General features: G+C 45.9%; 1 protein-coding gene across 1 annotated transcript; it reads right to left on the bottom strand.

The window, feature by feature from the left end:
• Window positions 1-82: 82 nt before the first annotated feature.
• Window positions 83-27,547, bottom strand: LOC129714665 (E3 ubiquitin-protein ligase MARCHF9-like). Its single transcript, XM_055664401.1, has 4 exons — window positions 26,800-27,547; window positions 14,579-14,734; window positions 5,932-6,124; window positions 83-635 (listed from the first exon to the last, which is right to left on the bottom strand). The coding sequence occupies exons 1-4, from the start codon at window positions 27,175-27,177 to the stop codon at window positions 313-315; spliced, it is 1,050 nt and encodes a 349-aa protein (XP_055520376.1). The 5' UTR covers window positions 27,178-27,547; the 3' UTR covers window positions 83-312.

Genomic DNA, 27,547 nt, shown 5'->3' with positions numbered 1-27,547 from the left:
CCCCCCACCCCCCCCCCCCCCCCCCCCCCCCCCCCCCCCCCCCCCCCCCCCCCCCCCCCCCCCCCCCCCATAATGTTTTAAGGAGAAAGTTTTTATTTTTTAAAAATGGTTTAGAAAACAATAAAGATGGCAGACTCCAGACGTAGAGATTGAGGCCCAGCATGGCCCATTGCACTGCTGTTGCCATTCTGAGCCTTCAGTTTAATTCACTCTCACAGCCCCAGCAGTACTTGGCTTTGTCGCATGTACTTTTAAAGTTTTGGTTGTCTTTGTTTTAAATGAGGTTCAGTGAGTGGTCTCTCTTATTTAACCTCAGACAGTTGTAACTCGCATGACCAGCTCTCTGTTTGTGTTGTTACTGTTCTGATGGTTGCTCGGTCTCAGATAGCTGAGAATGTGCAGGATGGTATATCCACAGTGATGGTTCAAAATGGTTTCAGTGCGCTGATTGGAACTCCTGTCATTGTTTGACGAGTGGTTCGTCCGTGAATTCCTTCCCCCTATCTTGCTTGTCCCACTAATGGCTTCCCCAAGGTCCTTGGCTTTTTCATAGTTCAGTACCTTCCACTGTTGATTCACAGCCTGCCAGCGCTTAAAGATTCGGTACACAGACGATCCCTCGTGAATGATGAGGCCTGGCAAAAGAGCATGTGAACTGTTAAGCTCAAAAACCCCGCACATCATGTTATCACCATTGAGCAATAGTTAATATATCAGGACATTTCTTGAATTGTCTCTGGGTTCTGGCGGAAAGCCTAGCTCCGCTTCTGACCATAAGCTGAATCATTAATTTTGACCTCCTTCCATGACTCTTTAAGCTGAACGAATAAGGTATTCTTGGCTCAGGATGGCTTGACCCAGATGGAATAGGAAAGGGGATGAAAAAGAGGGGGATGGGGCAATTTTGACTTCAAAAAGGTTACAATACTAGACCACGGGATATGTTACAAGATCATCAAATAGGCTACATGGTTTCAATTAACAAAAAAAATAGGCAATCACACTGCTGAGAGAGTAGTGAAGACCTCCAAACAATTGAATGAGACGCAGTGCCCTCCATAATGTTTGGGACAAAGACGCATCATTTATTTATTTGCCTCTGTGCTCCACAATTTGAGATTTGTAGTAGAAAAAAAATCACATGTGGTTAAAGTGCACATTGTCAGATTGTAATAAAGGCCATTTTTATACATTTTGTTTTTTTTAAGCAGAGGGTGATGTAGACATAAACCTGTACTACATTTTAACAGGACATGTACATGGAGCCATGACCTACTGAATCAGTGCTGGAACTTGGAATTATGCTGTATAGCTTTTTGATTGGCACAGGGACAGTGGGCCATAGTCTCTTTATTTGTGGTACATTTTCTATGATTCCACATGCCGTAAAGTGGTATTGGAGTTGGGCACGTGCAGCCATTGGCTCTGCAGCAGTTTGTTAAGTAAGGTTAAATAAAGGTGAGCCTATGTCAAGTGACAGCACTTCACTATAAACGAGATGTCTATTTAACATGGCAGATTATAGGCCTTCAGAGGCACTGTCTAAATGCAGTAGTCCAGATCTTTATTCTACGAGGCCAATTCAATTAAGGGAGCAGCCATCTCACATTTAGCATGTGTTTGAAAGGAGTTGAGGAATCCTGGCACAAATTTATCAAATGTGGCTCTCATTATTCGACTGAGAGGAAGCTGGAGCATGCTGCCATATAGGGAATGAAAAATTAAAACACACTTGATGGTATAATTTGCACCCACCCAGAGGGTTTTCACTTCTAGATGCTTGGGTCTGCAACAATAGCTGAAGGGACCCCAGGGCTTCTTCACTGAGATACCAGGCACCGCAGTCTTGAAAAGGCACTGCAGGCGCTGGCTCATTCGTGCTTAACTGATCATCGCTCCCTTTCTGGTAGTGATTCCCTCTCCAATGGATGGCAAGTTACAAACCATGGGGCATTAGTGTCGTTGGGGGGAGATCGCTATAAAAAGATGGGTGAATTATCACTTACTGACAATTTTTATTTGGCCTTGTAAGATGAGTGTAATAAAATCCTTGCCCTTTATTCCCTGCAGAACGTAGGTTATTTCATTCTCTTTTGAAAGATATTTGGAAAACACAAGCGTGACCTCCACCAGTGGCACTAACAAGGCAGTAAAGAGTGTCAGCTGTTATATAATCATCACCCTCCTATTGCTTCAGTGGAGTAAGATGAATCCTATTTTGTACTTTGTGAGAAGTAGTCTTGCATTAACCCGAATGTCTGAATTCTGGTCTAATCCTCGGCTCAGCTTCCAGACTGCAGTTTTAAAGCTGCCAACCTCATCTATTGCATTTGGTGCTCTTGATATAGCTTCCTCTACATTGGCGAGATGAAGGGCTGAGAAGGCGACTTTTTTTACAGAGCACATGTGCTCTGCCCTCAATAACTATCCTGACCTCCTGGTTGCATGCCATTTCAACTCCTCTTCCCATTCCCATATCACACTCTCTGTCCTCAGCCTACTCCACTACAACAATGAGGCCAAATGCAAACTATAAGAACAGCATCTAATATTTCACTTGGGTAGCCTAGCATACATCCCACAAAGTGCTGGAGTTACCCGCTGAGTTACTCCAGTACTTTGTGTCTTTCCCACATCCCCGGTGTTTTGTTCCCACTCCTGCTGGTTCACCTTAGTACTCTCTCCCTTTGTTCTCCTTTTCCATTTTTACCATTATCTAGATTTCCCACCTGGCTCCAGCTGCCCATCATCCCCCACCTCATCTAGTTCTACATGTCAACATCCGGCCTCACTCCTCCCCCTTACCTCTTTATACTGGCTATCTCCCCACTACACTCTCAGTCCTGATCTCGACACAAAACATTGAATATCCCTTTGGAGTGTGGGTGGAAACCAGAGCATCTGGAGAAAACCCACGCCATCACAGGGAGAATGTACAAACTCCGTACAGTATAGCACCCATGGTCAGGATCAAACCTGGGTCTCTGGTGCTATGAGGCAGCAACTCTACTGCTGTGCCAGTTTCATCTTTCTTTTATTTTCCTCTTCCTTTTTTCAAAGAGGACCTCAATAAAAATGAAGGCTAAAACATTTAAAATGTATCTCAATATGACCCTGAAAAAATTCAGGTGTAAGGGAATGAGCTTTGATGTGCTGAGTCTCTTTTTTCAGATATTCTTTGTTGCTTCCACTGAAAAGTAGTTTCCTGACTAATTTGAAGCATTATGTACAGCAGACGAACTCCCGCTGGGAAAGGTCAGGCAGGTATGATGACTTAACTTAAGGCTATTTAAACTGGAGGTCAGCCTTCAAAATTAGAAACAAGGTTTTTTTTGATAATTTAAAAGAGCAAAACAGAAGCCAGTTGAGAAAATTCTACAGACAACTCCACATAATTGATTTACTTGGAAATTCCCAATGCTCCTTTGCCCTAGTTGCTAGTGGTATGGAAGCAGTGGTTTAAATTATTAGATTAACAATGAGAGGTTTAGCCCATTGATCTAGTGACACAAGTTTAGATCCCACAACTTTGAATAGGGAATTGAATTCAGGTGATTACATTAATCTGAAATTTAAAGGGGAATAAGCTAATATAAGTATATAAATCATGACACTACAGGATTGTTGTAAAAACCTATCTGGTTCACTAATGTTCTTCAGGGATGGAAATCTGCCCTCCTTATGAAGTCTGGGCTATCTGTGACGCTAGGGCAATTAGGAATGGAAAATTAATGCTGACGGTCCCATGTCTCAGGTGATTTTTGAAAATTCTTAAAAATCTCCTATTTCCAGTGGTTCTAGTTTCCACAACATATATGTTCTACCTGGAGGAGATGTAGTTAAAGCATTCAGAGCATGGGGGATGGTCCTTGGACTGATCATGAGTGGACACCATCTGGGGGAGGAGATGCCAAATGTACCTTTTGAAATTCTCATGTCAGCCAGCAATAGGCAGCCCTTGACCATGCAAACCAAGTACAGTGTTCCAGGTGTTGACACTATTTAGGAGAGTGTTCCACGGGTGGAAGGAATAAGTTGGAGTTCTCCCAAGGTTCTGGAATTCCCTCCTCTACAATACTTCACAAAACCAACTTCTTTCACCTGACCTTTGGTTATTCTCATGAGAAGAATTTTGGGACCTTTCCTGTTATATAAATGTAAGGCATTGATGGTAATATGTATGGTCTTGTAGCGAAGCACGGTGTCTCAATGGATGGCCCTCATGCACCCGTGGAGATTAACAGCTCTTACACCACTCTAGTCATAATCTTGTGAAGAACTGAAGAATGGGCTAGGACTGAAGCACAGTCATCCTGACACAGGTCTAGGTGGCTTTTGCTGTACACTTTCTGTCAAACCAGGCCTCATATGTTCCTGGTGTCAAATTTTGTTCGATATCCTTCTGGAAAGATTCTTGCTATGTTAAGAACATTATTCAAATGAGAGTTGTTATTTCCTGGTTTGAATACATCTTGGAGCCTCAGAAGGAGAGGTGACATTAAACAGAGTCTCAGAAAACCACCAGGAAAGCCTTCCTAAAAGAAAATTAACCTTTATTAGGGGGCATCTTGCACAGTGCCTTCTGATATGCTCCAGAGTATTATGTTGTATTATTAGACAATGCGTTCTCTGACTTACCACGAGCAACATGCGCTGCCTCACTGGCATTCTGGTCTCGTGACCTAAGGATTCCATCACTTCTGTGTTAATAGCCCCAAGTCCCGGTGGAATTGTAACCTCTGGAGTTAAAGTGTTACCTCTTCCACTGGAACATTCAATACTGACTTGGCTGACAAGTGGCAGGTTGCAGCGATGGAGCAGGAAGGGAAGGTTCCCCAGCCACTTGCCCCATCTGGTGTCACTAAGAGCCTAGGTCAGGGTCATTACAGACTGAGTGGGATATGTGCTCTCAGATTGCAGTTTTGTAATCTCTGTAAAACTGTGGTTAGCATTGTACAGCCCACAAACATCACTTTGTATATAAATCTTATTGGACATAAAGAATAAAACATCACAAATGTCTTTGGGCAGACTCTAACTGCAGAACCTGTTTAATGTTGCTGATTGATCAGTGGGTCATAAAGCGAGCCCATTGAATCCGCTCAATTGATAAAGAACATCATGGGAGTTTTGCCTCACTCCATAGATACGACCCAACTGGGTGGGAGCAGCACCACTCCCATGATGTCTTGAGACCTTTCTGCACATGCTCAGTAAAAATGAGGAAAGTTTGGCCCAAATAAGACAAAATTTGTGAATTTTTAAAATGAGGCCATTCAAGCCAGAGATGGGAACCAGGCAGCAGACAAGAAATGGCAGACTTGCAATTTTATAGCGCCTCATCACATTGCTCAGAAACATCTCATTGAATGAATTGCTTTGAGAGTTGAGTCACTGTTACAGAGCCAAATGCAGCAGGCAATTTGCGCACAGCAAGATCAAACAAACAGCAATAAAATGAAAGGCCAGCCTACGTGTTGTTGCAAGAGATGAATGTTCGTCGGGATATTGGGAAAATTCCCTGCCCTACTTCCAAGAGTGCATCATTATTGTCATGGGGCAAGTATATAATGCCTCCTGTGAAACAGACAGAAGCTATGATGTTGCGATTAGAGGGACCGTGTAGATAATGCGCTCAAGTCCTAGAGTGGGGCTTGAACCCACAGCCTACTGAGTTGAGGGGTGAAAGTGCAACCAGCCAAGCTAACCTGAAACCTAATGAAGACAAGATTTGCAAGACACAGTAAGTCTTGGGAGAAGAGGCAAGGAAATGTGAACAGTTCCACACTTCTGATGTGCACCAAGTTAGTCTAAGAGGCTGGAACCCCGACTTTAATCGTTTGTGCAATCTGACATATTGAATCTCGGTTGTCATACGAACACTGCCCACAGCACAATCTACAATTTGACCATTGATTCAGAGATGCTCACCTATACAGACGACATCCATGAAGCCATACATCCCGTAACAGATCTGGAAGAGCAGGTCCTGTCTCTGCCACTTAGCCGACGGACTGAGGGAGGACCAAATTAACCAGGAGATGCTAGCAATTAGGAAGAGGGAGCCAAGGATGATTGCGGCTATCTGCACCTTTTCAATCACTGTGAGGGAGATTGCCTGCCACTGGAATGGGAGGGGTGAGGGCGCAAAAGATGGAAGGCGAGAGAATACAAGGTGGAAAGAGAGAGGGGGCAGACCAGAGACAAGATGAAACGGGAGGCAGAAATAAAACACAGAATGAACAAGTTAGAATGGGGAAGGGGAGAGAAATTAAGATTATGTGAGCAATTTCAACACAAGAGAATGAGTGGGCCAGGGTTGGGAACATGAGAGGGAAAGAGAATAACATTAAAGCTAAGCACCTGTTGCTAGTATCACATGATTCCAATGCAATTGCGCATGAAATTATGACATCTTGGGACTCTTAATCCCAGGGAGTCACCTAAAGGTCTGGCCCGCGAGATGGCTCAAGTTACAGCTGAATGAACAAGCCCGGAGGATTGCTCAGAAAAAATAGCACTCTAACATGACAGATCGATTGGCGTTGGGATGGGACTGGCCGTCACAGTGCGAAGCGGCTCCAGGTGTAGTACAGGTTGGATACGGGATCTGTCTTAGCAAGGGTGCCTTAACTCGCGTTTCATCATGGTGCAGTTCCACTATAAAATGTGAAACTAATGAGCTGTGGCTTTGTGTCTGGGTTCCCATTTCCACTCTCCCCGTACCCCACTTCCATTCTTTCCTTCAACTCATTCCTTTTTCCCAGCAGAGATGAGAGACTTGCATGGTAGGGAAAGTGAGGTCCTGCTGGTATGGTAACCAATTCCGAGCTAACTGGGCTACTGGACCCAGGGTTGAAATTACATATTTACACACACTTGGTGCTGGGCAGCAAAAGTCAGAGAAGTGAATGAACCATGTGTGGGAATAAAGGAAATATCAGACACAAGGCAGCACAGATTTGACAACAAATCATCCCCCTGCCTCTCCTCCACCTCAATCTCGGCAGGCCCCTTAAAGGGAAGTAGGCACACACCACCTTCTGCAATTTTCCCACCAAGTTGCACATCATCTTGACTTGGAAGTATTGAGTCAGAGCCATATATACAACATGGAAACAGGCCCTTCAGCCCACTGTGCCCACACTGACCCATAAACACTATACTTTTCTCCCCACGGTCCCATCAACTCCCCCCACCTCCCCCAGATTCGACCACTCACCTACACACTTGGGGTAATTTTAAGACAGCCAATTAACATACCAAACCTTATGTCTTTGGGATGTGGGAGAAAACTGGAGCACCCAGAAGAAACTATAAGGTCACAGGCAAATTTCACTGCAGCAGGTGGGAAATTTAAACCTAGTTAACAAATTCATTGGTGTGTATGAAGGAACTGAAGATGCTGGTATAAACCGAAGATAGACACAAAAAGCTGGGGTAACTCAGTGGGACAGGCAGCATCTCTGGAGAGAAGGAATGGGTGACGTTTCGGGTCAAAACCCTTCTTCAGACAGATTTGGAATAAAACATGACAGATTGCTGGTGGTGGGTGTAAAACTGTTGAGTCATTGTGAAATGTCACGTTTATTTGCCTGGTTAAACAATGTGCTCTTGGGAAGGAAATCTGCTGCCATACCTGGTTCAGACATACTCATGTAGTTGACTCTTAACTGCCCCAAAGTGGTCATGAAGCCTCTCAGTTCAAAAAACACAGTGAGGGCTGTGGAATAAAGGGCCAGCCTTGCCAGCAATACCCACATCCTGTAAATAAGTAATAATAAAAACAGTATCGGTATTGAGACACGCTGTGGGCACAGAGCATGGGTGCCACCAGCTCCCTGCTCCCTTGCTCAGGTCTCTACTCTTCTTGCAGGCCAATATGGAGGGACACTAGGCTATTCCAGCAGGAAGGGTGGGTGGGTTTTGGAGAGGGACTGAAGAGTGTGAAGGAACGGAAAAATCATAATGTGAACCCAATCTTGTACATCTACATACCTGTTTTACCAATGACAACCCAAGGTGTTCCTGGAGCACCAAACCAAACTCCCCCTGTGGACCCCTACTCACTTACTCCTGACTACAATGTCTAACCTGTTTGAGGGAGAGCCATAAAATGCCAGCCTTGCCAGCACAGAGGTTCAGCACAAAGTCCACTCAGTCTTCGGTGATTGTGTCGCGACCCCAAAACCCACTGACCAGTGCAAACATCTGCTGAGCGGTGGAACAGTTGAAACACGTTGACATGCCGTGGCCTAGGAATGATCAATCAAGCACAGTTTGAGGGACGGATGAGCATTGCTTAGACTTTATTCAGCATCTCCAGTCGTGCTATCTATGGCACCGTCACAGAACCTGCAATAAATGGCATGCAGAGAGCAGCAGGATCAAGAACAAGGTCCAGCACCTCTTTATAAATCTCGATGCCCCTGAGAAGAGAAGGGACCTACTTGCACTGATTTCCCCAGGCATTCCGCCAGGGACAGAGATGAAAGTGTGCGGGACATTATTTTATTGGGAGAGCCACTCAGCTCGGCGGAACTGACTATATTAAGTCCTTGATGGAGCAAAGGCAACACAAGAAATAGCGCAAACTCAGGAGGAATTGAGAAGATGGATATCCCATGGACCCAAAAGTACACTGCAAACTAACTATGCAATTTTCATGTACACATGATATACTTCACAAATATCTGAAAGAAAAAGAGACTTGAATTTATGATGTCTTTCACAACCTCAGGATGTCCCAGAGCACCTCACAGTCACTGAAATAATTTTAGTAATGTAGGAAAGGTGGCATCCAATTTATGCACAGCATGCTCCTACAAATAACTATCTTATAAAGATGAGACAATGTGTTCTAGGGAGGTAGGCAAAAAGACAAATATTGGCCTAGGACATTGAGAATTCTTCATAGTAGTGATTGCAAGATCTTTTACATCCATTTAAGAGATCAGAAAGGCCTTGGTTTAGCATTTCATCCAAAGGACAACAGCAACCTCCATTTATTTACCATTTTTACTAAAACAAAACACTAGGGGCTTTACAGGGTCATTATCAAAGGACTGGTGGTCAAAGGCCGTGCTTCCTTCAGTCCCAGCACTGTAATGGTCAGATTGGATTTTTATGCTCGAGTCTCTGCACTGGACGTGCATCTATGACATTTTGATCCTGAGGAGAGATGGTACTGCCCACAATTTCTCTGTCACAAAACCCCAAGAACTGAGCTTTTAGAATATCTAAAATCTTACCGAGATAACCCAAGCACATCCAGATGGAAGATCGCAAACTAAAAGAAATCAGTGGTTGGCAAGGCCCAAAGTATTGCTGGGCATGACGAGGTGTCACAAATAAGCGCGAAAGAAAGATCGGCAAGGCCAAATTTTAGTACGTGATGTTCACCATTATTCTGTGGAAGGGCCAGAGCAAGGAAGGGGTTGTTTGAACGAGGATCCAACAAGATGAGCAGACGGCAATGTGACCCATGTGCTTGGCAGAAGTCTCCAGGTGGCAATGTTTTTAATGTGGAATGTTTGCAACTTAGCCAAGCGGGTCGATGGTTATTCACTGTGCAGGGACGTGAAGTGATGTGTTCAACAGCATTGCTCCATCTATCCTGATGATCCCAACAATGCGTTCATATTGGCAATAAAATCAGCTGTAGCATGCCTGCACTGGTGGGAATCCAAAGCCCATGAAATCCGGCCCCGATTTGAGGGGGAGCTTAGCAAGATGAAAGGAAGCCAGATCTGAAATCAAAATCTTCCCATCTATTGTTGCATACTGGATTGCACCAGAGAATCCAATTGACTCTGGAATGGTTAACTGTGGCAGGAGGTTGACATTTGAGTTGCAGCCAGGAATTGCAGCAGCCAATTTGCGCACGGAAAAATTCCACAAATAGCAATGTGATTACCAACAAGATATTATCTGGGATGTTATTTAAGGGATAACTATTAAAGTGAGTCACAGGAAATGATGAGGAGCAAGTTGTCTGTCTGGCAGGTGGTCGAATGGTTTCCAGCTGTGCTCCAACGCCGAGGGATCAGATCTCAGCAAATACACATTTTTATTTGAGCAGGAATCACTGACACAAGTTACATATGTCCACTGCAGATTTATTGGAAGACCAAGAAGGAGTCTGTGAGCCAGATTGTGACCTTGGGTGGACAGTTGTGACTTCTCATGGAAAAACGTAGTGCAATGAGCAGAGTGGTGAGTGCCTGGTACGTGCTGCCAGGGGTGGTTTAGTTTAGTTTAGCTTAGAGATACAGCGCGGAAACATGTCCTTTGGCCCATTCAGTCTGCAGCGACCAGCGATCCCCGCACACTAACACAATCCTACACACACTAGGGACAATTTACAATTATACCAAGCCAATCAGCCTCCAAACCTGTACGTCTTTGGAGTATGGGAGGAAACCAGAGATCCTGGAGAAAACCCATATGGTCACGGGGAGAATGTACAAACCCTATACAGCCAAGCACCCGTAGTCAGGATCGAACCTGAGTCTCTGGTCTGTAAGGCAGCAACTCTGGTTGTGGTGGAGGCAGATACAATAGTGGCATTTAAGAGACTTTTAGATAAGCATATGGATATGCAGAACATGGAGGGATATGGATTATGTTCAGGGAGAAGAATTGGTCTTGGCATCATGTTTGGCACAGTTTGGCTCCTGTGCTGCACTCTTCTATGTTCTATGAATCTGTCTGGAGCCCTCAGCACAGGAACTTGGCTCTGCTGCTCCACAGAGATGACCCACAACCAAATTCAGCACACTGGGAAGTTGGACAGAGACAAGCCCAATGCGACAGCACCCAGAGAGTTAGCCTCAGCTGCAGCTGAGACTATCCCACGACAAACGCCAGTTGTAGTGCCTGCTATGCAGTGTCAGACACCTGCCATGGCACGGGTGTGGCAATGTTTAGCGCAAGGTCTTTCAAAATGGAATGGGACACCAGAATCCCAGAAGGAAATCTGTGAGCTCCCGCAGGCAGCTTACACACTTGCTCTTCTATAACAGTAATTCCATTGGAGAAGCAGTTGTCATCATATGCAATCCACACGCCAACAACCAAGCAAGATGGTGGTATTGAGCCTTGAATGAACTGCTCAGCAGGGAGTGGCAGTTTGTTGGGATACAGGTCAGGGGAAGTTCAGGGGACTATGGTTGGAAGGATTGCACGAATTCAATAAGTTTCTCCAACCTTCCATCTAGCCTCCAGGGAATCTCTTCACATTATCAGAAGTTCCACGAATACGCACAGGATGAGGAATTCCTTTACAAGAAACTTCTGCCTGACTGGGACAATTACAAATAACCAGTGCAAGAGGGATCCATTGGGCAGAAGCAGCTATTTGGCCCATCAGATTCATGCTGACCAAGCAGGAGAAACGGAGACTGGTCCCAGTTGCTGCATCTCACATTGCAGCCTTGGAGTAATATCTTCTAGTTAATGAACAAGGAGCATTGTAGCTGCCCTCTTTAACAATCCATTGAAGGAAGTGGCACCTGGACTCCAGAGGCTGAAGCTCATCTCCAATGAAAGACACTGGTGTTACATTTGGTGAATGGTCCATCGCTTGCTTGGGTGAGGGGGTTCTAAGCAGAGATGGTGCCCAATTAAAGGACAATGCCACTTGGAGCTGCCAGAAGGTGCAGGATTGCATGCAAGAGACCAAAAGGTTGATACGATGCGAGCCAGTGATCCTATGTGCTGCCACCTCATGCTACAGCAGCTGAAGTTGCTTGACAATGCTTCCGTGACCTCAGCCACATGATCCTCTCTCTTAGTCCTGCCCTCTCACACACTAAGACTGCGTGTGTTTGCTGTGTTGCCAAGTTCAACTGGGCTTTAATTTGCATTTCTATTGCGTCTTTGATGAGCACAGCGTATCCCAAAAATACTTCACAGCCATACAGAGTGAAGGAAAATGCGTGGCCACTTTGCGCCTAGCAAGCTCCCTCAAGCAAGAATTCACTAAATGACCAGGTTGTTGGCTATTGCATTACAGTCATCATGGAGAGTGTCCCTGTTCTTCTACAAATAGTGACATGCATTTTTAATACCCATGCATAGCCAGAGGGGCTGATGGAGCCCTGGATTAAAATTGTGTCCAAAATGTTGCCTCTGACACCCTTCCTCATACTGCCTCTCCCATAGCTCAGTCATCCCTTGTACAGCCGCTCCCATAGGGAAGCACTCCCCCTCACAGTCATACTGCCCTGTAGCCCTTCTGTAACATGGGGACCCTAGGCTGAATAGATCGGTTCTGTTAAATCCACTGACTTTCTAATCATCTTCCTGCCCCCAGCTCCCCACCCCAACACTCTCTGCTGGAAACTAAATGTGTGGAGAAGCCGGGAAAGCCATAGGATCAGGCGACACCACGCAGAATTAAACAGCCTAACTGCCACCTAGCGACAGAATTATACAGAATGGAATTTGGCCATTCGGCCCACTTAGTCCGCACCACCTATCAAGCATCCATTTATACTAATCACATTCTATTCTCCCCCCACCCCAAGATTCTACCCCTCACGTACACTCTTGGGGAAATTCAGCACAGCTACTTAACCTACCAATCAGCACATCTTTGGGATGTGAGAGGAAACCAGAGCACCCGGGTGAAAACGATTTGGTACAGGGACACCGCAAACTCCACACAGACCGCACCATAGGTTAGATTGAACGTGGGTCTCTGAAGCTGTGTGGCAGCAGGGCTACCCATTGATCCACTGCACTATCCATAAAGAATGAGTGAGCAAGCAGGCCAAGTACCTAAGGGCAGCTGATGCCTGTGAAATTGCACTTGAGGTCCCCTGGTGGGGTGGTTAGAAAAACAAAGTTAATAACTGGGAACAGATGAAATGTTCTCTGCAGACTAGGCACACTTAGTATTCCTTGAATCCCTCTCATCTGTCTGTTACTTTGTCTATGTTGCTGTTCGTCAACAGCAAATCTTTGCCAACATTCGCAGCACAGCTCGGTTGCCAATGCAGGGCAGGTTTGCCTGTTCACTAACAAGATGCTGGCATCAATTGAAGTCAGAAGCCCTCTCCATCTTTTGCCCACCGCCTTTAAACCCATTTCTATCATCCCCTCCCCATTTATCTCTCTCTATCCCCTCTCTTTCTCTATCTAATCTTCGTCGCACTCTGCATCCCACCACATCCCTCCTCTCTTTCCAATCACATTCAAGCGGTTTTCCAGGAATGAATGTTGAAACGTTTGGAGTTCACACTGCACTCCGCTGTGGGTGTGGGTCGGAAGCTGTCATTCATGCATGCACTGTGGAAGAGACCCCACTGTCCCTGGTCTCAGGTCTGTGAGGCAGTGTCACATTCTCGGCAGATTGTTTTGAACAGCAAAAAAGTTGTTTGTGCAAAATTAAAGGGCCTGTCCCACTTACGCGATTTTTTCGGCGACTTGCCGGCACCCGTCAGTCACAGCAGGTTGCCGAAAAATGTCAACATGTTTCGGGGTAAAAGCCTGTTTGGTGGTGAGTAATGGCCCAAAGAGCCGTACCTTTTTCTGGTCGCCGCTGGATTTTCAACATGTTGAACATTTTCGGCAACCTGCTGCGATTATGACGTAGTAATATAACTACAGGTACCAGCAAATCTCCCAAGATCATATTGTATCTCCCCGAAATGTAAGCGAGAAAGAGAGAGCTGAATACAGTTATCTTTATTTACAGTGCTGGAGTGCTGCATTAGTGCGTTGTTGGCAGAGAACATGGCTCAGGCACCGAGTGTGGTAATTACACGTTTGTAGCTCGGTGGCACAATGTGCTGGAACTCCAATGCGTGGCAATCTTTTGACTTTTCAGGGGCATTTTAGTCATTGCCCTGCACCCCCCTTTCCCAACTTTAAAACAAAATGTTCATGCTCTTCAACAGCTGCTATGATAGTATGCCACCGACCCACTGCCAGAACTGCAGTCAGTAAAAGGTAGTTGAGGCTGGGGAACGGGTTCCCTCCCCACTCCCTTCATCTCATTCCTATCTTTCTGACCGGGAGTTGCCGCAGCCTGCAAGCAGCTCCCACCTGATGCTGCGCAAGAACAGGAGCTCATGCTGGTAAACCCTGACCACCCCCTCACCCCCACCCCACCTCCTTCCTTTCGCTCTGTAGTTCTTCCCATTACCATCAGCACCTTTCATCAGGATGTGCAGAAGAGCCACGGATATTAGGTCACTACTTGCCATGCGTGGGGTGGGGGGGGTGGGAGGTGGGAAAGGGTTTAGGGAGGAGTAGCACTGGAACATCAAGGGGTAGCTCCATCAGGATTGAAGCTGTCGTCTGGGGCTGTAGTGCACATAGACACTGATGGCACAGGAGGAGGCCATTCAGCCATCAGGATGAAGGAACTGTTGAGACTAGTCCCTTATCCAAACTTTGGTCTGTAATGCTGTAGGTCACCGCACATGAAGTGCTGTAAAATGGGATGTACCCCTACTCAAGCCGTGATCTGTCATGGAGAGGCCAAGCTGGAAACAACTATCGCCACACAAGAAATGCGTCAAAGACCCGTTTCCTTTGCCCCACATGCCAGTGAGTGTCGGTGACTGACCTGCAGGGGGTTCTTGGTGCTGATGGCCAAGACCTGGTACTTAAAGTAGCAGAGCTCGCAGCTCCATGAGCCTCGCTCACTGATCCAGCGGATTAGGCACGGCTGGTGGGTGCAACGCACAGAGCCATCGCAGCGACAGGGGCTCAGCAGATCACCCTGCAAGACAAAGGCAGACACAATAAACAGCAGGTCACTCGCACACGCCATGGGGCCAGGGAGAAGCAACGGCCTCCTTATCTGCGCCACACACAGCAAAGTAATGGGTCACAATCACTGCTCACCTTTTCATCACATCCTCAAACTGTGTCACAGCCCGTCAATGATGCCTCACTGAAGCTCAGTCACTGGTGCAATGTGTGAAACGTGGCAGCCAATTTGGACCCAGCAAGCTCCCACAAACAGCAGTGAGGAAATGACCTGATAATCTGTTTCTTTTCAAAACAAGATTGTGAAAGAGGACCAGGGAGAACTCTCTTGTTCATTTCAAATAGCAGCCAGAGGATCATTAATCCCCATCTGAGAAGGAAGATATGTTTAATGGCTCATTCTGAAAAACAACTGCTCCAACGGTGCAGCAGTTGCCCTCCAGCAGCACAGCATTCTCTCAGCCTTGTACAATGAAGCTCAGGTCTCTGGAGTGGGACTTGAAGCTGCAACCTTCTGACTCAAGGAGGAGTGCTACACACGGAGGCACACTGATACACACCAACTAACTGAATGGTGCAGATTCCACTTTTGTTTCCCGAGGTGGAGCTGAACCGTGTTGCTCCTGTCGTCTCCAACATGTCTCGGAGCACACTGATCCACATCGACAGTGATAACACAGCCCACACGTACATCGAGTCTATTATTATCCTTTCTAGATGGCACAATTACAGATGACAACCCCACAGGGATCCTGAATCATTCTAGCCTTGTTATTCTCACACTACATTAAAAAATACTCTTTGGATGAGATCACACCGAGCAACACACTTATCTTGATCTTTTTTGGCGAGATTTATTCTCCTCACTACCCACCCACCTCCACTGGGATCGAATGCAAAACAGGCGCTCTTCATGTGTCGGTGCAGACAATGAGGGCTGTCTGGCTAATCAAGGATGGCATACATTGCAGTCCCGTCTGATGCCATCAAACACTCCACATCACACGCAGCATCACATTTCTGGGCAGCGGTTGAGTGCAGAGTTTGGTGAGTGATAAAGAAGGGGGCACTGAAATGTGCCTGAGCTTTCCATTGGCCTTATCTAGATTGTCTTCCCTAATCCCAATCCAACCATAAGTAATCAATCATTTAAAGGGGTAGTGACAACACAATAAAACTGACTGCCAACCCTTAGTTTCTCCAGAAGCATCTAGAGGGAGCTATTCATCCACACTCTGCTCATCTGCTTATAGAAAGGCAGACCAGCATTTCTGTAGCATCATTCAAACCCTTGGGTCACATCACAATGCCCCGCACTTCCGCACGCTGCAAAACGCCTACGCTTTTGGAAAGGGAAAACGGGGCAGCCTGCTTCTGTACAGCGAGATCCCACAAACAATGGAGGGAAGGTTAAAAGCCGACTTAGTGATCTTGATTAATCAATGACTGAAGCTGTGGGGATATAAGGAACTGTGAAACTTTTCCTTCAAGTGGTTCTTTAGAGGTTCTCACACACACCTAAGAAAAGGCAGGACCTCAACTTAGCAGCTGATCCGAAAGATGGCGCCTCCAACCAAGAGTGCAACGCTCAATCAAGACTGTCCCATCAACACTGCGACACCCCATGGGCACTGTCCCTCCTACAGTTCGATGTACAGTCAGCACTACTGTGGCTACAGTGTAGCACTTGAGCCGCTGCCTGCCCCTTTTCCGGGGTTACGTCCGCACCCGGGTGTTAATAGAAAGGGACTACGCGCAGTCCATGGGCGCCCTGGGGGATTTCCGGGACCGCTGGGCACCGCGGGGGGTGGAATGTATCCTCAATAAGGATGCGGAAATAGTAATTTAATATTTAAGAATATTTGTTTATTTTGTATTATGGTGATGGGTTTGTTTGTGTTTATGTGTGTGTAGTAAAAACAAACAGTGCAGCACTATCTCAGCACTGCACAAGAGTACCGACTTCAACTTTTGTGAACTAAAGCCAAGGGCTGGTCATGGGATAGAAACATAGAAAATAGGTGCAGGAGTAGAGGCCATTCAGCCCTTCGAGCCAGCACCGCCATTCAATATGATCATGGCTGATCATCCAACTCAGTATCCCATCCCTGCTTTCTCTCCATACCCCTGATCCCTTTAGCCACAAGGGCCACATCTAACTCTCTCTTAAATATAGCCAATGAACTGGCCTCAACTACCTTCTGTGGCAGAGAATTCCACAGATTCACCACTCTCTGTGTGAAAAATGTTTTCCTCATCTCGGTCCTAAAAGATTTCCCCCTTATCCTTAAACTGTGACCCCTTGTTCTGGACTTCCCCAACATCGGGAACAATCTTCCTGCATCTAGCCTGTCCAACCCCTTAAGAATTTTGTAAGTTTCTATAAGATCCCCCCTCAATCTTCTAAATTCTAGTGAGTACAAACCGAGTCTATCCAGTCTTTCTTCATATGAAAGTCCTGACATCCCAGGAATCAGTCTGGTGAACCTTCTCTGTACTCCCTCTATGGCAAGAATATATTTCCTCAGATTAGGAGACCAAAACTGTACGCAATACTCCAGGTGTGGTCTCACCAAGACCCTGTACAACTGCAGTAGAACCTCCCTGCTCCTATACTCAAATCCTTTTGCTATGAATGGTGATCATGGCTGATCATCCAAAATCAGTACCCTGTTCCAGCTTTTCCCTCATATCCCTTGATTCCCTTAGCCCGAAGAGCTAAATCTAACTCTCACTTGAAAACAAAACTGGTCTGTGCATTTAAAACCAAACTTTTGTACTATTCGATAATAAGAGTACAGAAAGACTGCTCTGTAGCCACCTCTCACTTGATATGAAGCAGAACCACAAAAACAGTAGCTGGAACAACAGCCATACAGACCGAGGTCAAACATACACAAATGTTGTGTAGCCTGCACTCCCCTCAGAATGAAGTTCCTCATTAAAAATGATTACTCGGTCTCTTTCAGCCTCTGACAAGGGGCCTTTAGGTTTCTAGCCACACACTGTTCCAGCTATCATCACCGGGTACCATTCAACCCATTTTATTCACGTTAGCCAAAAAGAGTATTAAGGCTTTTCAGCTCTCAATCTTATATATGGGAATATTTTATACAATTCCAACATAGCTTCCCCACTATTGTATTCTATGCCTCGACTGATAAGAACCAGTATTTGTTTGTGGCCTTTAATTACCTTATCCATCCATTCCAAAATCCTTGTCTGTCCCGCTGAGTTACTCCAGCATTTTGTGTCTCACTCCAAAAATCCTTCTGCGCTTCTACACTATTCGGTGTCTGACTACTTATTTCTATTTATTTCCCTGGCTTGTTTGTCCTTCACACAAGCCAACAAATCAATTAATTGCAAAGGCCAAATAATTCCAAAGTGTGGACTTAACAAAAAATTACCAGTTTAGTCAAGTCTCTTGGAGTTGGTTTGCGGCCAGCTCCATCTCCCGGCTGGTCCTGAGGTGCAATTCATCTTCCCTGTGCTATCTGCTCACTCCTTGGGCTTTTTACAACACCCGAGTGACTGGTAACCTCGTGGGAAACACCTTATGTTAGTCCCTTTCTCCCCATGCCAAACTCTTCCTGTGCCATTGCCACCTCTATGCACTTCAGATTATGCCAGTTCACAGTCCCCAGATCTTTTCTTCCCTCGTTTAGCATGCAGCCCAGCCAGATTGGATCTTCAACATCCTCCTACCAGTGCCTTGGTTTCATGTTGCCTCGGCAAGGCCAGCAGCATAAACAAGGACGAGTCTCACCCTGGACATTCCCTCTTCTCCCCTCTCCCATCAGGCAAGAGGTACAGAAGTGTGAAGATTCATATCTCCAGATTAAGGGACAGTTTTTTTCCAGCTGTTATCAGGCAACTGAACCATCCTATCACCAACTGGAGAGTGGTCCTGAGCTACTGTCTACCTTATTGGAGACCCTTGAAACATCTTTGATCGAACATTACTCTACTTTATCTTGCACTAAACGTTATTCCCTCTATCTTGTATCTCAACAATGTGGACACCTCGATTGTAATCATATATAGTCTTTTTGCAGACTGGATGCCGCTTTCAGATCTGGCAACACTGAGGGATACAGCTCATTCAGGGCCAATCTGACAAATGGAATTAGGAATGCTAAACTCAATCACAAACGGCGGATTGAGGAGCATTTCCACAACAACTCCGACCTCAGGCGCATGTGGCAAGGAATCAAATCCATTGCCGATTACCAGAAAGTTAACACCCCCCCCCCAGACAACGCCTCCCTGCCTGACGAGCTAAACCATTTCTATGCTCGCTTTGACCAAACTCCAGCCATCAAAGTTGCTCCACCCCCGAATGAACGACCCCTCAGCCTCTCCACCTCTGCTGTACAAGATGCACTGAGCAAGGTGAATGAGCACAAAGCTGCCGGCCCCGATGGCATCCCTGGCCGGGTGCTCAGGGCATGTGCTAGACAACTATCCCTGGTCTTCACTGACATTTTCAATCTGTCACTGGCCCAGGGTGTTGTCCCCACTTGCCTCAAGACATCAACCATCGTGCCAGTGCCCAAACTACAGGGAGTCTCAACGACTTCCGCCCAGTGGCACTCACCCCTGTCATTGCAAAGTGCTTTGAGCAGCTGATCTTGGCTCACCTCAAAGCCAGCCTCCCCCCCACACTGGACCCCCATCAGTTTGCCTACCGGACCAACAGGTCTACAGAGGACGCCATATCGGCGGCCCTACACTCTGCCCTGACCCACCTGGACAGCAATAACACCTACATCAGGTTGCTGTTCATTGATTTCAGCTCTGCCTTTAAAACCGTCATCCCCGCCAGCTTGATCACCAAACTCAGCGGACTTGGCATCTCCACCTCCTTCTGCAATTGGACACTGGATTTCCTCACCAACAGACCACAGTCTGTTAGGGTCAACAACCTCACCTCCTCCACTATAACACAGGGCTGTGTGCTCAGCCCTCTCCTCTACTCCCTCTTCACCCACGACTGCATCCCAAAGTACGGATCCAACGCCATTATTAAGTTTGCTGACGATACCACGGTGGTAGGACTGATCAGTGACAACGATGAGTCAGCCTACAGGGATGAGGTCCAGCACCTGACAGCCTGGTGTGCCAACAATAACCTCGTCCTCAACTCCAAGAAGACGAAGGAAATTATTGTTGACTTCAGGAAGAACAGAGGGGGCAGACATACCCTCATCCATATAAACGGGACTGAGGTGGAGCGCGTCTCCAACTACAAATTCCTCGGGGTACACATCTCGGAGGATCTGTCCTGGTCCCTCAACACCTCCAAGCTGATCAAAAAGGCACAGCAGCGCCTTTACTTCCTGAGGAGGCTCAAGAAAGCTCACCTGTCCCCCCAGATCCTGACCAACTTCTACCGCTGTACCATCGAAAGCATCCTGACCACCTGCTTCACGGTATGGTACAGCAGTTGCACCGTAGCGGACAGGAAGGCACTACAACGGGTGGTGAAAACCGCTCAGTACATCATCGGTGCCCCGCTCCCTGCCATGGATGCCCTCCACCGATAACGGTGTCCGAGACGGGCCGGGAAGATCATCAAAGACCCCTCCCACCCCAACCATGGACTGTTTGCCCTCCTCCCATCAGGGAGGCGGTACAGGAGCCTCAGGTCACGTACTAGTAGGATGAGGAACAGCTTCTACAACAATACAATCACACTGCTGAACTCGGAGTCCCGCCGATAGATTTCACCAATCTCTCCGTCCACATTAAAGTTGAATTGAATTGAATTGATAGCACGCAACAAAAAGCTTTTCACTGTACCTGAGTGCACGTGACAATAAACTAAACTAAAGTGTGTGGTGCTGAGAGTTGACATTAAAATGAAGTGCCGACAAAGAAAGTTTCAAACTTTGCCAGTCGCAAACACCAGTAATTGTCTATAATTATATAGAACTGGGGATAACAGACAGTGACAAAAAGCCGGAGTAACTCAGCGGGACAGGCAGCATCTCTGGAGAGAAAGAATGGGTAACGTTTCGGGTCAAGACCAGCATTTGCAGTTCCTTCCTACACATAGGGATAACAGACAATTCATTTTGATTTTCTGTAAATTGCAAATAGTAAATAACAAAAAAAATCAATTGAATCCTAAATTGGGTGTTTTAAGCATTTTCACCCCATGTAACTCAATTTTCATCCATTTATGTGTTTTGTACAATTAACCCATTCTTAAATGACTGAAAAACATTACTGTGTTAAACCCTTGACAAGCAGAAGCAGAGTTATAAAGGGTAGACTGAATTGGGAAAGTAAGTTGTTTTGCACAAAAAAAAAACCGAAGAGGCCATTCAACCTCTCAAGCTCATTCTATCCAGTGAACTCCTCTCATTTCTTGCACAGGAACAAGGAGTGATTTATCCCACTGCCGCCGTCACATGAGGAACAAAATATTGTCATTCTAACTGTTTATACAGCAAGAGGTTATGAGGCTCAAGTGTAATACATAGGACTAGGCCAATATTCCAACATAGAAAAGGCCAATGTGCCTTAAGTAGTGGTTTCGACTAATGTTGACTAAGGGATGAATGATGGTCAGGGTGTCAGCTTCAAAGTAGCAGATGTGGGATCATTTATATTCACCAGAGAGAGCACACAGATCCATACAGCAAGAGGAAGGCCCCACCAACTCTGCAATGCGCTCCTCCTACCAAGTGTTTGGTGCTCAAGAGTTTACATTAAAATGAAGTGCCAGACAAAGCAAGTTTCAATCGCAATGACCAGTAATTGTCTATGATTGTATAGAACTAAGGATAAAGGACAATTCATTTTGATTTTCTGCCGATTACAAATGGTAACTAACAAAAGAAAATCGAATCCTAATTCAGGTGTCTTTATGAGTTTTTACCCATGTAACTCAATTTTCATCAATTCATATGTTTTGTGCATTTAACCCATTCTTAAATGACTGCACAAACATTATAATGTGTATAACCTTTGACAAGCAGAAGTAGAATTATAAAAGGTAGGCTGAATTTGGAAAGTAAAGTGTTTTGCACAAGAACACGAAGAGGCCATTCAACCTCTCAAGCCCATTCTACAGGAGTAGGTGTGTCCGCTGAACCCCTTATTTATTGCACAGGAACAAGGAGTAATTTATCCCACTGGCGCCGTCACATGAGGAACAAAATGTTACCCTCTTTCCCTTAATGGACTTACAATATTTCTTTGAATTTTCCGGCAGAGCTTCCTCCTGCCCCGTTTTTGCTCTTCTTATTTCCTTCTTAAGTATGCCCCTCGGTTCCCGAAACCCCTCCAGGGATACACTTGATCCCTTATGCCTATACCTGTCCCATGTCCCCTTTTTCCAGACCAATTTCTCTCATTGTTCAAGCTTCCTTACTCCCACCTACCTGCCTTGCCCTTCACTCAAACAGGAACTTGCATGCCTTGAACTCCTGTCATTGCACATTTAAAAGCATTTCACTTTCCGGATGTTCCTTTGCCCACAAACAACCTTCTCCAATCAACGTTAGCAAATTCCTGCGTACTAGCATCAAACTTGGCCTTGCCCCAATTTAGAATTTTAACTTGTGGGCCTGTCCTGTCTTTATCCGTAACTATTTTAAAGCTAATAGAACAGTGGTCGCTGGTGCTAAAAGGGCCGGCCATGGACACTTCAGTCTCTTGCCCCTCCCAATTTCCTATAAGTGGTTCAAGCTTTGCCCTCACCCTTGTAGGGCCCTCTGCACATTGCCTGAGGAAACTTTCCCGAACACATGTGGCAAATTCCACCCATCTAAGCCCATGGCACTATGACAGTCCCAATCTACATTGGAAAGTTAAAATCCGCTAACATGACAACCGTATTCGTCTCGCAGCTCCCTGGAATCTCCTGGCATACTTGTTCTTCTAATACCTGCTGACTATTTGTGGGCCTATAGTATAGCCCCAACAACATGATCATCCCTTCTGTCATAGTTTGCACCAAATTCTGTGCTCCCATTCTCCTGTGCTTGCTATTGTAGATCTTCATTAAACACTCCAACCCTGAACATTTCAATCTCTCCATGGCATTATCTCTCCCCGTGTACCCGTCTCCAGTTTTAGTCCTTTATGAAGGAACTGCAGATGCTGGAAAATCGAAGGTGCACAAAAATGCTGGAGAAACGCAGCGGGTGCAGCAGCATCTATGGAGCGAAGGAAATAGGCAATGTTTCGGGCCGAAACCCTTCTTCAGACTGATGAAGGGTTTCTCCAGCTTTTTTGTCTACCTTCCAGTTTTAGTCCTTTGAGATCTGTACACTCCTCTAATTCTGACCTCATGGTTCTATGAGCCAAAATGCAACTGTGGGGCTAAGTTGCATGGGGTGGCAGGAAATAGTTTAGCAGCCATTTTATTACAACTGCCAATCCTATAATATTAAAAGGAAATATTTACAAATCTCTGGGCAGCACAGACATGATAAGCAGAAAAGCTCCTTCCTCTGCAGTATTGAGATATGGTTCTCGGAGTATGCTGCTGGTAAAGTCCAATGCAGGTGATAAGAAATTAGAATTTCTCTAAACCCAAGAAGCAAAATGTACAGATTCACTTTCAGCAGAGTTAAATAGGATGGTCCAACTTCTCTACAATTAGACACAAGTGGAGACATTTGTTTCCAAACCTGAATTTGACTTATTCCAGATCTTCAAGAAAAGTCAAGTCAAGTTTATTCGTCACATACACATACGAGATGTGCAGTGCAAAGAGACACATGTTGTCTTAATCCACTCACACAGTGCAAATAGGTCGAACATAATGGAATAAAATACTTTTTTTGTTCCTCACAACAATCTTCAGAAGAGACATGCATTTCTATAGAGCGTTCCACAGTCTTAGTAAGCTCTACACAGTTTGAAGTACAGTCACTATTGTCACAGTCTGTGCACAGCAAGTTCCCAGAAACAGAAATGAGTAGATATTTGTTCAGGGATAAATAATGTCCAGGACACTGTCAGGAAAACCTCCCTACTCTTCTCTGAAATGGTGACTGTGGGATATGTTTCATCTACAAAAGTAGGCAGAAGGTGCTTTGAGTTAAACACGTTAGCCTTAAGATGGCATGCGCTGAAGTGACAGCCTCATTTTTTCGGCTTGAGTCCCGAGACTGGGGCTTGAACCACTTGGCACAGTTGTTAAATTACTGGACAAGTAATATTATTACATTCTCTTACTATAATAACTGATCACCTACCAGCCTGTCCATCTTTGGGATGTGGGAGGAGGCCTGAGTCACTGGAACTCTCCTTCATGCTCGAGGGAAGTTCCCGAATACTCGCGGCCTCAGCTAGGTTTCGGAAGATTTTTCAGCATGTTGAAAAACTTTCCGCGAATAAAAATTGGTCGGCATGGTTCTTTATAACTCGTATCGCAGTGGAGTGGGGTCGCTATTTAGTTACAGGCAGTCGAGGGCAGCCGTAGGCAATCTCCTTTGCTGACCGGGAATTTTGATTGGCTTATTGGAGTTTTCAGGACCAGGGAAAACGTAAGGTAAAATGCCCGTTAAACTTTATTATATTTCTTAAAAGCGTCTCCACTCCTTCTCTCCCCCCCCCCCTTCCGTGCTCTCTAAAGGACTTAGCTCCTTTACCCAGTCTGGGTCTAAGCGTAACTCCAGTCGCACTGCAACGAGCTTGACTGTGCGCTGGCCAAGCAAACCACTCAGTGCAAGGAACAATGTGGGGCCTAGCCAGTGAAAGCCACATCCTGTCAATTAATGCAGAAGCCAAAATATGCTAATGTCAAGACTGCTATTTGTAGTACATGCATTTCCGCCAGTCGGGATCTACCATCAAGTTCACATTAATGATAAAGTTGACAACACCTTGCCGCCGCCTCACCTCATTCTCTACAGAATCAAACATTACTATTTACCATTGCTGAGCATGCCGTTACCCATAACATGAAATCTGACAAAGAAATCCCCATTCAGCTGACACTCAGGTCAAGCTTTCACCCTCGCATTTAAACTACACCTCCAACTTTGCTGGAAATAGCAACCACAGGAAATCTGCCCACCATGTTTACTAACGTCACTAACAGACAATAACCGAAGAGGATATCTTGTCCCAGCATCAGAATAACCACTGGTCTTCAGGTTACACGAGTTATTGAGAATGCGAGTGCAACCACAGGCCGGGTAGCTGGACATCACTGAATGTTCCAGCTCACCTGTAAACCGAGAGGCAGATGTCTCACGTCTGTGAGACGTACAGATTATAACCAAGTAATTGCCCATCTGTTCGGAAGTTGATCATGTGTAGCACTGGTTTTGCACCCTGTCCAATTTCACTCTCCACAAGGGACAGAGTAGTAAAATCCATATTTCACCTAATCCCGTGGATTTGCCCTTTGGCGATTAAGTTAAACCTGTCACTGTGTTGGAAGGAACTGCAGATGTTGGTTTACACCAAAGATAGACACAAAATCCAGGAGTAACTCAGTGGGACAGGCAAACTGTCACTATTTAACTTCATTATAAGGTGGTGGCATATATATATATATATATGTGTGTGTGTGCGTGTGTGTGTGTGTGTACATATTGAGGTAGGGAGCTCTCTGAAATGGTATGCAAGAGCATGAAGAAACCGAGTCAATCAGACAGGCAAGGGCAGTGCCGACAGTGAAACCCAAGGTGAAGCCCTGTGCCAGTACAACGACCACCCATCCTTCTAGACCCTCCCAACCTAAACCCCTCAGCACCCAACTATACACATCTGGTTCAGATTATGCCCTCATGTGCTGGCCAAGTTCAGGTTCAGCTGGCCCGTGTTCGGCTTGGTTTCAGATAAATGTTACACCCAAGCAAACCTCTCCTCTGTGTGGAAGAACTGTAAAGAATCACCAGCTCTGAATGAAATAATTTATCATTCTCATGACCCCTTATTCTGAGACAATGCCCTCCTTCTTCCAGTTGCAGACTTTCCAGCCATGGGGAAAACAGCCTGTCTTTAACCATTCTGTAAAATCCCTTCCAAAATCCAGTGTCTCAATGAGATTGCTTCTCATTCTTCTGAAACCCCAATGATTGTGACCAATTTTAGTCCGTCTCTCCTAATGCATGACCTCTTTAATCCAGGAATCAATCTTGTCAATCTACACACCAAGGCCAGTATATCCTTCCTTACATCTGGAGACCAAAACAGCACAGTCCACCAGATATGGTCTCACTAAAGCCCTGTACTATTGCAACAAGACTTTTGGGCAATAAAGGACAAAATGCCTATTGCCTTCCATCATTAACAGCCAACAACGTCACCATCAAGTGTCTCTCCTGGACACTCCAATTTTCAGCCAGCTTTTCCCCTTACTCCATCCCTCTACACACCTAATTCTTGACCTCCCTGTATAAGGATCTCCCTAACCCTGGCACATCATTATCCGTTAAAGGCACGCCTGATCTTTCATTTTAGATGCTGTTTAACCTGCTGTGCATTTACAACATCCTTTGATTGCAGGCGAGCACCAAACACATTTCTCAGAGTTCAACCAGCTTTCCATGTAATGTTAATATGTAATCTATAAAAGATATGAACACTATGCTTTTATAAAATCGTGATACTGGTTTAGGAGGGGGCCATTCGGTCCTACTTCCCCCTCCTATTTTGACTGATGTGCATCTTAAATCCATCTTTCCACCCCTGCTCCATATCCTTCAGTGCTACCATCCAATGAAAAAAAAAATGTTTTTACAATTTAATTTACTTTTCTTTTATATGTGGGGAGGGAAGTCCCAAATTGCCACCACCCTTTTGTGTGAAGTCAATCCTAACATCATCTCCCCTGACTCTAATTTTAATGGTGCCTTGCCTGAAGAAACCAAGGAATCCTTTAATCATTCCTGGGCGTCTTATGTGGCCCCTTAGTCTACGCACGCGGGAATAAATAACATCTTAATACAGATCTGTAACAAATAACCGTTTGCAAAATAATGCCCAAGCTTTGTCATTTCAGTCTTCTGTTAACTCTGAGCGTTAGATGCAGTAGCTATGCTGAGAATGATAGGAATATGTGAGCAGAATGTGGTATCTCAGCATTTCTCCTCGCTGTACCTGGTCTGGTCCCTGGAAACAGATTCTGCACAGAGGGCTCCTCATTCCACTGTCGCTGCTGCTCAGGGACACGGAGTCCATGCCGGTTTGGAGCGCACCATTCCTCCCCTTGTCGTCGTATCCTCCTCCAGCCCCGGCACCGTTCGACCCGTAACAATCCTCGTCGGACCGGGACGAGCAATTGGGAAAGGGAGGCCAGCCGCATCCCAATCTGGCCAGCCGTCCTCCCCCTCCCTCTTCTTCTCCTCCTCTTCCACCTCCTCCCCTTCTCCGGCCCGTCTCCAAATCTTGCTCGCTCCTCTGCATCGCGAAAGATCTCATCAAAACCAGCACCTTCAGGTCATTGCAAACCATGCGGATGTGATACTTGAACATCATTTACATCTGGTGTTTGCACTAAGTCGTATGCAAAAAAAACACACAAAAAAATGTAAAGTAGTCGATTATTGATCGCTGGATAATAAAATATATGCGGCCAAATACTAAACCGGCAGCAGAATTCCCAGGTTCCGCGCTGCGTTAGGAAATAGCCGGTGCTATTGTCTCCGCACCTCCCATTGTGCACGACTGTCTAACGGAGAGAAAAAAGACATGGACCGGGGCCGCTGCTCATCCGTTGCTCCGCTCGGCTCCGTGTCACCCTCGTCCTCGCTGGCACCAGGGGCCACCCTCTGCTAATCTCTTGCCACATTCTCCAACCCGCGCACATCTGCGCCGACCTCAATGCCCGGACGTGTGCGCGTTTGCA

Source organism: Leucoraja erinacea, chromosome 40 (genome assembly GCF_028641065.1).
Source record: "Leucoraja erinacea ecotype New England chromosome 40, Leri_hhj_1, whole genome shotgun sequence".
Lineage (NCBI taxonomy): Eukaryota > Metazoa > Chordata > Chondrichthyes > Rajiformes > Rajidae > Leucoraja > Leucoraja erinaceus.
The sequence above is the reverse complement of the archived record's forward strand: the minus strand, read 5'-3'. Positions and strand labels throughout refer to the sequence as shown.